At 37.5% G+C, this 12,708-nt stretch overlaps 1 protein-coding gene across 4 annotated transcripts in view; it reads right to left on the bottom strand.

Moving 5' to 3' along the window:
- The window catches only part of LOC127434229 (histone-lysine N-methyltransferase 2C-like), a 255,749-nt gene that overhangs the window by 65,612 nt on the left and 177,429 nt on the right, over positions 1–12,708 (bottom strand). For all 4 annotated transcript variants that reach the window (XM_051686799.1, XM_051686800.1, XM_051686802.1 and 1 more), the window contains exons 23-26: positions 11,496–11,708; positions 6,659–6,787; positions 4,172–4,291; positions 3,435–3,556 (exon numbers count right to left, since the gene is read on the bottom strand). In XM_051686799.1, coding sequence (XP_051542759.1) covers positions 3,435–3,556; positions 4,172–4,291; positions 6,659–6,787; positions 11,496–11,708 — 584 coding nt within the window. The remainder of the gene's footprint in view (positions 1–3,434; positions 3,557–4,171; positions 4,292–6,658; positions 6,788–11,495; positions 11,709–12,708) is intronic.

Here is a 12,708-nt window from a genome sequence, read left to right as displayed (position 1 = left end):
CTTCATTAGAAACACCATCGCAGCCTTTATCTAATGCCAGTTTAACATAATATAGACGCATCTTGCCACGCAAGCTCGATTTCGTTGCATTGTGAAATGTGTCAGAGTGCAATTCATAACCTAAGGCAAGAACACACTGTATTCTCAACGTTGCTGCAAGAGGCGCTACATCGGATTTTATTTTTTCAATCAACAACGTCATGGCGGAGCAACAATTTGAGGAGAGTCTTGCCGAACACGTAAGAATATGCAAACATATTTTTTCTGTCATCTTTTCAGCAAATACAAAAGCACACACTCCTCAACTGTCGATATGTTGACTCCTCCACATCTGGTTTCGTGGCGCCTAAAAAACTCTTTTGCCCCCTTGCGGTTCGAGGTTTGTAACTGCCAGAGCAATGCAAGAGCGCAAGTAATGTATGCACAAAGGGACCACGCACTTGGCCATGCGTTGGCAATGTGCTCGCGCCTGCGTTTGTGTACTTAAGTGAAGTATGGTTGGGCCCTTAGGGATGACTTTTAGGAACAGAAGTGTGAAATGGAAACAATGCTTCAAATAGGAATAATCAATGTAATTAATAATGAACATATAATATTTTTGTATACTGACAACACTATTGTTGATTATGTTCTTAATTTTTTTACATTTAATGTTGGAACGATAAGCAACATTTGACGCAGTATATACTGCATATCCTAATAGTGAAAATACTGTGATTAGCAATTTTACTACAAAAAATGTTATGCAAAAAAAAAACCAAACAAAAAAACACTTTTAATTGATTATTCAGTTTTGAATAATTTTTTTGAACTGGTTCAATGAAACCAACCCTCCAAACAAACAAATTTGCAAAAATGAATCGGACTTCCCAACACTACTGGAAAGGGCACAGCCCATGGCACAATCCCTGCATGTTTCCGTTCAATTTGCCTTCTCTCTCTCTCTTTTTTTTTTTTTTTTTGGCTTTTAATGTCAAAATGTTGGCACTGTGCAATAAACTTGCTTTAGCATGTAGAACTTCAGAATATCTATCAGTACCAAACTATCAATAGCAGGGTTTCCATCAACATGTTTTGCTTTTTATAAGCAACTTTCTAAAAAAAATGTACTAAAGAAAATGTGAATCATCCACTATGTTCCCATCCACTATGTTACGCACTATGCCAAACTTCAAGGGCTATGTTCGAAGAATTGCTCCATTGTGAATAGTGGACACATGAACATAAATAGTCAAAACACATCATTTTGCAAATAAACTGTTTCCATCACCTTAATGCACATTTTGAGGAAATCCACCTCTACCTAGCGCATAAACTTTTTTGTTTTGTTTTTAGTGAGTTTTTTTAAGTGAGTTTGAGCATATCAAGCATTTGATTTCTGAAGTGCACATATTAAAATATAGTTGAATGGAAACCCAGCAAATCTGACTGCTACCCACTGTGTTAAAACATTAAAGGCCTAATGTGCAGCAATTTAAATAATTGATTCAAGTCATTCCTCTGATGATGGCCTTTAAGTCTAATTTCAGGTTTGACGAGCAGGAGGGGCTAAAGTGACAGCTGTTACAGTTAATGCATCACTGACTCTCCACGCTGCACATGATGCTCTTTACAAGCCCTGACCACATCACCTCATTCACCGCATCAAGCACATTCACTCTGACATGGAGAAACATCCTGGCAAACCTGATAATTAAGTTATTAGCAGATGCTTTTATCAAAAGTGATTTATAGTGCATTCATAACGGGTTGAGTCACTCTGACATAACTTGTGCTTAAATTAATATTCTGGGTTCAGTACAAGTTAAGCTCAATCGACAGCATATGTAGCATTATATTGATTACAAAAAGAAAAAATAATTAACTTGTCCCTTGTTTAGTTTAGTACATAAACAATATACCGTTTAAGTCAGAAGATTACATACATCTTAGCCAAATACATTTAAACTCAGTTTTTCACAATTCCTGACATTTAATCGTAGAAAACATTCCCTGTCTTAGGTCAATTAGGATAACTACTTGATTTTAAGAAAGTAATAGTAGAGAGAATGATTTATTTAAGCTTTTATTTCTTTCATCACATTCCCAGTGGGTAAGACAGTTTACATGCACTTTGTTAGTATTTGGTAGCATTGTCTTTAAATTGTTTAACTTTGGTCAAACGTTTTGGGTAGACTTCCACAAGCTTCTCACAATAAGTTTCTGAAATTTTGGCCCATTCCTCCAGACAGAACTGGTGTAACTGAGTCAGGTTTGTAGGCCTCCTTGCTCGCACACACTTTTTCAGTTCTGCCCATAAATTTTGGCCACTCCAATACCTTGACTTTGTTGTCCTTAAGCCATTTTGCCACAACTTTGGAGGTATGTTTGGGGTGATTGTCCATTTGAAGACCCATTCGCAACCGAGCTTTAACTTCCTGACTGATGTCTTGAGATTTTGCTTCAATATATTCACATAATTTTCCTTCCTCATGATGCCATCTATTTTGTGAAGTGCACCAGTCCCTCCTGCAGCAAAGCACCCCCACAACATGATGCTGCCACCCCCATGATTCACAGTTGGGATGGTGTTTTTACTCGTAAAAATTAAGCCTATTTTTTTTTAGAGCCATTAGGATTTTATATAGAGATATTATTTTCATGACAGGTACACACATTTTGCCCATCCATTCTCATTACTGCAATGCAAAAAATGATCCTCAGTATGATATTCTCATAATCGCAACATGAGGAAAATGAAATATTATTTAAATTCTAAAGTTGTAAGTATTTATCAAAGTAATTCTCTCTTGGAATTGCCTTTCGTTTTCACTGTTTTTAATTAAGAAAATCATTGTGCAACAGCATCTTTTTATTGTAAATCAGTAAAAACATAACTGTGTTATGTAATGATAATCCCCATTGAAAACAATGGGAACAGTAAAAGCGTCCGGATGCATTGCAATAATGAGAATTGCGGGGTAAAATGTGCTTGAGTGTCCTGAAAATAATGTCACAATGCATAAATCTTAATGTTCTTTAATGTAGGCTTAATTTTCTTTATGAAAAGTACAATTATTATAATTATTATTATTTATATTGATTTATGGTTAAACATGACCAGGACATTTTCCTGACAGGTTTAGTGAGAATCGCCCAAATTGTGGTTATAGTAATTCACTTACAGGGGTCTATGGGGTAAGACATTTCATTAGAATAATCAATAAAATGCCCAGTATTTCAGAAGTATAGCCACAAGACTATACTTTCATTATATGTGTAAATTAAACATTACATGTCAACATGTAGGTTGACTAGAGCTGTCAATTGATTACATTTTTTTTAATGAATTTAATTACATAATATGCCGAGTAGCAAACCAAATTATTTGTAAATAAATGCATGCATAAATATTAAAATGAACACAATTTAAATGAATCATAGTTGGTATTGACCTGTAGGTATGAGGGAAAGGCCTCCTCCAGTTTTGTTTTCTTCTTTCTGTATCTCTTCTTGACTTTCTCCAGAGGTTCAGTCACTGGAGTCTCGTCCACAGGAGTGTCTGGTTCATTCCAGCCTGGTGATGAGATTACCAGAACTTTAAACAGATGCAACAACTCAGTGAATATGAACTAAGAGAGCTAAAATTATGTCATTATTTACTCACTTTCATGTTGTTCCAAAACTGTATGCTATGAGGAAAACAAAAATGGAAATGTTTGAAGATATTTTTGCAGCTTTCTCCATACACTGGCAGTTTATAATGACCACATTTGCCAAGCTTTAAAAAGAACATCACCTGTTTTTTAATCTGGACGTGAATGCAGACAAGATGAAAACAATTATAGAGGAAAAGATTAGCAGTGAATACCAACTTAAATTTTGGTCCGTATCTCACCTACAGCTATCACATTAATTCAAAAGTTGTGCAATATATTGCACAAGTTGTATGGACTACTTTTTCATTGTACTGTATATTTGTCTTTATTGTAGCTTGACAGATGTGGTCACTATGAACTGTTGTTAAAAAAAGAGCTACATAAAGATTCTTCAAACAATCTCATTTTGTGTTTCTCAGTGGGAAAAAAATACAAAACAGCATACAGGTTTAGAACAACATGATGATGAATAATAACAATTTTCATTTTTGGGTGAACTATCCATTTGAAAACCTGACAAATCCAGAGCCTACCTTCATCCTTCCCCACAAAGTTCTCCGTTAGTGATCTTGTGGAGTCTTTCTGACTAAGGGATCGCTTGCCTTTCCCCTGCCCTGCTTTGCTCCTCTGACGCACCATAAACCCACCAATACCTGAAGGGAAGATGGGGAACAAAATCTAATTTCAGCTAACACAGTGCAAGCCGTTGGACCCCTAAAATGGGTGATGGAGGCAGTCAGGAATTAATAATGTGGGACCCTGACAGTGAAATCTTGGCATTTATCTCCATAATTCAGAATGACATACGAGCATTGGGCCAGGAGCAGGTGATTCATCTTGGCCCTGCTCCTGGAGGAACCATTTCAGGTAAATCTATTTCTGGTTGTGCCACATCGGCTCAGTCTGACCCAAAAAACTCTTTCCCCACCCCGGCCCACCATACGGACACAGAGTGATCCAAAAAACACCAAAGAGCACCAGGAGAGACACTAGAGTTGATTTGTGAAGAGTAAATGCTGATTCCAGTTTATCTGAATATTGCTGCACTGCCTGCAACATTTCCAGAAGAGGAAGTCAAACAAAAGATTTTAGAGGTTTTAAAGGAATATTCCGGGAGAAACATCGGGAGAAGAACAAGACGGTGCACATGGCGTTTCTAGATCTGGAAAAGGCTTTTGATCGGATCCCACACAACCTCATCTGGCGAGCGCTGCGATCCCATGGTGTCCCAGAAGTGTATGTGAGTTTGGTCCAACTTCTTTACCATAAGGTCACAAGCGTGGTTCGATGTCAAGCTGAGATTTCACCACCTTTTGACATCACGGTCGGTGTCCACCATGGATCAGCCCTCTCGCCCCTACTGTTCATCCTCTGCATAGATATGGTGATGGCTGACCTGCAATCACAGCTCCCCTGGACACTCCTGTATGCAGATGACATGTTGCTTTCATAAGAGACCTGCCCTGCACTTCAACACCATGCGCAGATTTGGAAAGATCGGCTTAGTGAGAACGGAATGCGGCTCAACGTCTAAAAGACAGAGTACTTGGAGTGCAGCCCCCAAACCAATGGCACCATCAGCATCGGAGAGGATTTGAAGATGACGCAGTTCAAATACCTCGGGTCCCTGGTCGCATCAGACCATGACACCATTCTGGTCCAAGTGAAGACAGATCACCGTGGTCCTCTGCGATAAGAAGATACTGAATACCTCAAGGCGAAAACGTATAAGACCGTAGAGCGTCCAGTAGCCCTCTATGGGGCAGAGTGCTGGCCCACAACAAAGAATCACGAGCAAGTCCTCCACGCCATGAAGATGCTCTGGTGGACACTCAGTTTGACCCACCTTGACCATGTAAAGAACAAGGACGTCCGACGAAGACTTAAGAGTCGCCCCGATTGCGCAGAAGATGAGGGAAGCACACCTTCGACGGTACGGTCACGTTATGCGCGGCGATGATAACTCTGCGGAAAGAACGTCCCTCCGTTTTGACCTAGTAGGCCGCTGACCACGTGGAAGACCAAAGAAGCGGTGGCTGGACATCGTTGTAGAAGATATGCAGACCATGAACCTTGCCCCAGAAGACGCAAAGGATCGGGCCAAATGGAGAAGACATATTAGAACAGCGGACTCTGTGACACCACGGGATAAATGTTAGGCAAGAGAGTGAAAGGAATATTCTGGGTTCAGAATAATGTTGATTACCACAAAAAATAATTAAAGCTCATCCATCCTTAAAAAAAAAAAAAAAAGTAAAAAAGAAGACGACAGATATCAAAGTTGCAGTGAGGCACTTGCAATGGAGAATTAATTTAAGTGCTTTTATAAAATTATAAACTTCACATTTCTGCCTTTAAGCCCTCTAAAAATTGGCCCCATTCACTTCCTTTGTAAATGCCTCACTGTAACCTCCAGAAAAGAAGGGACAAGTCAAAATTATTTTTTTGTGGTAATCAACATTATGCAACAAATACTGTTGACTGAGCTTTACTTGAACTGAACCCGGAATATTCCCTTTAAGATAACAAATATCAGGACCACAATTCATTAAAATACAAGACTAACAAAATCAAGAGAACTTAAAACACCGCTAACAAATCCCAAAAACATTTTTTGTAGCCACTACATATTCATCTAACTAAAAAAAAAAATTGACGTGGCACATGCACAAGGGGGTCTTTAAAATCAAAAAGAATATAGATTTGTACTTTTCCTCAAGAAAATGTGAAATGCACAAATCCAGTGGTGACGCGGCCAAATAGCAATGAAAATACATTCACGACTACATGTGTTTTCAGAAAAATGAAATGGGCGGCAGTGCTTAAAAAGGACATTTCTTTAAAGAGATTATTTTCTTCAGAGAGAGAATGTTCTTTCCGGAGTTCTCCCCGGCTAGGAGCTATAAAGAGCAAAGCACTGTGGGATGCTATTTAAGGGCCAGAATTTGCAGGCGCACTATTTCACAGTCCAGTGAAGCTGTCCTTTCCGATAAGTGCACCTTTCTCTCTAGCTCTCTCACCCGGTCTGTATGGCTTCCTCTTCCTCTTCTTGTTGCTGTCGCCGCCGTCTGCCCCCTTCAGGAGGTCATCGCTGGGCTCGCGCTCCGGGCTGGTGTCAGATTTCACATCACAGTCCATCGGGTCGCCCTCTGCAATGTGGTCAAATGACACAGAGCATTGTAGATGCTGAGTACACCTAACTAAACACACATTTTATTATTTGCTTTAGCATTGTTTTCCCCTGCTGTATGTGAACCTATCAGACCAGATGAGCAGTGCATTTTTGGGTCGTGACCCATCAGTTGAGAATCACTGATCTAAATTGCACACAGATGTGTGCCTACAGACACAAGAACACAGCTTGCATTACTCACAAGATCATGTGGTTCAACAGATGACATTAATAATCACCTCTAATAACAATAGAACTCACATCTGTGTGCAATGCCATTTGTTCAAAAATCACACAAAGATATGAAGTTTGAGAGATTGGGTGCACTAAAGTGACAGCAGAGGATTGTTTTGAAAAAATGCTTGGAACTTTCCATGGACAAGGTACATTTTTCAACAAGGTGCAGGTGAATGGTGCTCAACCTTCAGAAATTCTTGTTCGTCTGGAGATCAAACTAAATAATTTCTTGCAATTTTCACAACCTTGGGACCAAAATGTGGAACATACAATGCAGTTCAAAATTCTCGATTTTGTCATTTCATTATTTTCTAGCAATAAAAAAATAAACATGAAAAATTAAATGCAATTAATTAAATGACTAAAAATTTAAATTGAAAAAAATAAAATAATAATAATCTGAACGAGTAACAGGGTAGAAGATTTACATTTACATTTATGCATTTGGCAGACGCTTTTATCCAAAGCGACTTACAGTGCCCTTATTACAGGGACAATCCCCACGGAGCAACATGGAGTTAAGTGCCTTGCTCAAGGACACTATGGTGATGGCTGTGGGGAATGGGAAATACCAGTTACGTGCTTTAGCCCACTACGCCACCACCACTCTGGATTTAAGGCCCATACATACTCTACGCAAGTACGTGAATGCAGACGCATCTTGCTATGCAAGCTCGATTTCGTTTCGTTGTGAAATGTGTCAGAGTGCAATTCATAACCTAAGGCAAGTACGCGCTGTATTCTCAACGTTGCTGCAAGGACGCTACATCGGATTTTATGTTTTCAATCAACAACTGTCATGGCGGAGCAGCAATCTGAGGAGAGTCTTGCCAAACAAGTTAGAATATGCAAACTTGATCTTGCAAGAACTTGGTTAACAGGGTTCTGTGGTTGAGATTGACAAATGCAGTCGACACAATAAAAAAATAAATAAATAAAGTGTTCTTTTTTATATAATTAATCACACTAAATGAATGTGCTAAATCGACAGCTCTGGCAAAAAGAATTAATAATAATAATAACAATAATGTCATTACTCATGGAAATACCCATTCTTGATATAAAATATTTAATTTCAACTAGTAAGAAAAAAAAGAAAAAAAATCTAATTACTGATATCTGTAACTGCATTTTCACTAGTAGAATTTTATGCACCTTTTACTAGTAAAGATGATACATTTTGATGCAGCTCTTTTCAATAATTACATTGTTACTAGTACACAGTGGCGAATTCTCAATAAGAATTCGCCCAATAAAGGCTTAATAAACACCCTATAATGCCAAACAAGTCTATAACTAGTCACTTACAAGCCACTTGCAGTGGTCATGAATTATTGTTTAATTTCTGTTACCGGAAATTTAAAAGAATATTTCAGCCAAAAATGAAAATTTACTCACCCTCATGCCATCCCATATATGTATGATTTTCTTTCTTCTGCAGAACAAAAATGAAGATTTTTAGAAGAATATTTCAGCTCTTTAGGTCCATACAATGCAAGTGAATGGGTGCCAAAAGTTTGAAGCTCCAAGAATCACATAAGTCAGCATAAAAGAACTCCATAAGACTCCAGTGGTTAAATCAATTTCTTCAGAAGAGATATGATAGATGTGGGTGAGATACAGATCACTTTCACATTCTTCTTGTGTTTTTGGTGATTCAAATTCGTTGTGCATATCACCCCGTACTGGGCAGGGAGAAGAATTTCTAACAAAAAAAGGACTATATTATAAAAAATATATATTTTTGGAACTGCAAAGTTCTGGTCACCATTCACTTGCATTGTATGAACTTACAGAGCTGAAATATTCTTCTAAAAATCTTCATTTTTGTTCTGCAGAAGAAAGAAAGTCAAACACATCTGGGATGGCATGAGGGTGAGTAAATGATGAGAGAATTTTCATTTTTGGATGAACTATTCCTTTAATATCTTAGGTTTTGTAACTCATAACTCATCTCATGTTTCTTGACCATTTCACCTTTTACCTTTTAATAGTTTATTTTAAATGGTCTTGTGGTGTGACATGAATTTTCAAAAACAAAAATCTTCCATGTTGTTAATTAATATGGTGTCATAAATACTACATGTATAACAACACATCAACTACCCATTGTCCATTGACAGGTCCAGTGGAAATGTTTTTCTGTTATTGGGCAAGCACAGTTAACTGATGTGGATGATCTCAAAATGGTCAAATATTGTCCGCCTCATCAGTACAGTACAACCAGTACATAAAGTGTTAATTGGAGTTTATGTCTTAACCCTCTGGGGTCGACGGACACACCGGCACGTCCTGCTGGATTTGTTCCGCATGTCAGCGGAAACAACTTAAAATACTCCGTCATTTTTGAGCATACAGATAAGTGTAAGACATCATTAGAGACTATAAAGGGTCTACTTTTATTTGTGTACACTCACAATAACAACAAAACCTTGTGCTTTTGTAAAATAAAGAAAATAAACAGTGTGCGCTTTCAGCCGTCTCTGTCTCCGCGAGCATCTTTCTGAAACACGTCATAAAAATGAACTGAAACTCCACGAATACTTATCACACAAACATGAAACATATGTCTAAAGAAAGCTTAAAATGTCTACTTTTAAACAAAACAATTCAAATTTAAAACAAATATTCTCCTGCAATGTAATCTGTATGAAACAAAGCGATGTACAGTTTCTCCTGGCTCAGCTAATTATCGCTAATGTGATCACACCCACCAGCAGAGCGCGCTATTCATACGGTAATGTGCTGAGGCGAACAATGCAAATATACAAACGGTAAACGTCCCCAACAGTGCCTTAAAATACATCAAGATTCATTCAATTTCCTGCGCGTTTGGAAGATGGTACGCTACACAGGTGAGGAAGCTCTTCAGGTGGTCCTGGATAGTGACGAAGAGTTCACATTTTCCTCAGAAGAAGAGCGGGAATCAGACGATGAACGTTTACATTTTGAAGAGTGACTTGATCCAGCCGAGGATACAATTTCGGATGAGTAAATCATTTAGTTTTACTTACATATTAGTTGACATACTATTTTATATAAACTTACATATTTTACTAGCTGGACTATTTCCAGACTTGCCAGCCAGTATTCAGAGTATTGACATTTGAAATATTTCCTAATAGGCAAGTTTTAGTTACATTTAAATGTTGTTTCATCTAAAGCAGGTATTTAAATTGTATGCTGTATGATATTAATATGATATGTAATATGATATAGGAGTAATGAGTGAATGTTTGGATAATAAATTTAACTAGTATTATCATCAACGAAACTTGTGCTCGCAAATATCTGTTCGGGTGTAAATGTGTAAAATGTGCTGTAAATATGCCCGGTAAGTAAATATGCGAATGAGTAATTGTTTGTGGTGTGCTATCTCCGGTAATGGACCATTGACAGACATATACAGCACGCGTCTATACCCATTCATTTTCCGTAATTTATGCATATAGGCTACTGGTATTATACTTTGGAATATATATGAAATAATAGTTTTCAACTTTTTAGGAATGTGGCTGCATCACTCTCGCCTTCACCTGCCATTCACACTAGGAGGGCACGCAGCACCCCAGTCAAAAATCAGAAAGCGTAAGTACACATTTACCCACTATTTTACAGATGTTAGTTTAATTTTGTTTATATAATTAGTGATTATACAATATGAGCCTGTTGATTTTACATCATCATTGTCTCCTCACATTCATTCTCTCTCAGGGGGTCTTTGTCTCCTCAGGTGTGAATCACATCAATATTCATGATCATCCACGCCTCCTCGCATATGGCCTTTCTAACACTAAAAGTGTCTTACAAAAGTTAAATGACTATATTGTTTTGTATGAATGAGTGATCAGGATGGTTTTCACATCATTTTGTTGATACAGTTTTTTTGTTCTACAAGATCCAGTTCTCAAAAGTCTTGTGAACAAATGTTTAGTATGTGATATATGGCCTTATTTCAGTGACATAAAATGTTTGTTTTTTCAAAAACCACGCATAAATGTTATTTTCTCAAAAATACAAACATGTACATACATGTTGTTCACATATTATTGTAGCCCAGTTTGTGCTGAATACAGTGTTATCAGACTTTAGCCATTAATATGTTTTTAAGCAACTGAATAAAGCACAAATGTCAAGGCATGTCAAAACTTCTCCAGGGCCCAAAACACCCGCAGACCCCAGAGGGTTAAAGGGATAATTCACCCAAAATTTTTTAATTCAGTCATCACTTACTCACCCTCTTGTCATTCCAAACCCTTATAACACAAAAGGAGATGTTTGGCAGAATGACATCCTCAGTAACCTTTCACTTTCTTTGTATGGAAAAAAAAAAAAGATGCAATTAAAGTGAATGGTGAATGAGGATGTCATTCTGCCAAACTGAGGGTGCGTAAATGATGAAATTTTTTATTTTGGGGTGAAATAACCACAAACACATAAGTCTTTACCTCTGTTGTCGTCCATGTCTCCATCTCTGAAGAGCTCAGACTGTGGGTCGGGGGGCGTCTGCAGTACCGCCACACTGTTCTGATTAATGATCTTCAGCTTGAGTTTGGGTTTGGGTCGTCTGCGGCGGGCCGTCTGCACACACAGACTCTGTAGCTGACACAAGCCGGATTCAGTGAGACACACTCCGTCCTGAGTGTACGTCCTCTGGAAGTCTGACACAGCACAGCACAGCACACACACAGCATTAATGACCACAGGAGTCCTTCCGAAATCAAATCTGTCACTGTAGTTTCATAAGTACTCAGGATTGGGCAAAACTTGGAATTGAAATCTTTGAACTGAATTGGCCATGACCCACAGGATGCTGAAATGAAATTTGAATTGGAGTGACAAGAAGAGGAGTTAACTGAACAGACATTATTCACAGTAGCGCCATATTTGATTTTTGACGTGAATGAAAACGAGGCCTCTACTGTATAAAGCTTGTAGATCACGTCTCATTCTCAGTTTTTTGACTACTGAAATGTTTTGGAAAGATGTTTTTTTTAAATTATTATTATTATTTTTTTATGTTTCGTCCAGGGAAATTATCCAAAACAATTTAAAAAAAAAAAAACAGTAAAGCTTATTAAAGAGACTGGAAGTCTACACCTCACAGCCTTTTTGTCATTCCCGTCAAAAATGTAAGATGGCGCTACTGTGAATAAGGTCCACTGCAATTCAAAAAAAATTCAACAGTCACAACAAAAGGTCATACAGCACCACAATTTCTTTTCCCCACATTCAACCACATTATTTTCACATTATTATTTAAAAAAAAATATTGACATAAAAAATAAAAATCTACTCTCTCTCTCTCTCTCTCTCTCTCTCTCTATATATATACACACATTTATATATACTGTACACACACACACACACACACATATATATACACATTTATATATACCGTACACACACACACACACACACACACACATATATATATATTTATAATGTATATAATATTATATACATTATATATAATAACATGTTCATAATATATTGTGTTTACTATTTAACTACATAATGTATTGTGTAAATTAGAGAGTATTCTGGGAAATGAAGTGCTCTTCCAGCAGGGTCCATAAAATAAAAGTTAATGTATTAAATATAAGGCATTATAGATTTAGATTAAATAAAACATTGTATAGGGGGGAATTTGATTCATTA

Source organism: Myxocyprinus asiaticus, chromosome 44, assembly GCF_019703515.2.
Source record: "Myxocyprinus asiaticus isolate MX2 ecotype Aquarium Trade chromosome 44, UBuf_Myxa_2, whole genome shotgun sequence".
NCBI lineage: Eukaryota > Metazoa > Chordata > Actinopteri > Cypriniformes > Catostomidae > Myxocyprinus > Myxocyprinus asiaticus.
The sequence above is the reverse complement of the archived record's forward strand: the minus strand, read 5'-3'. Positions and strand labels throughout refer to the sequence as shown.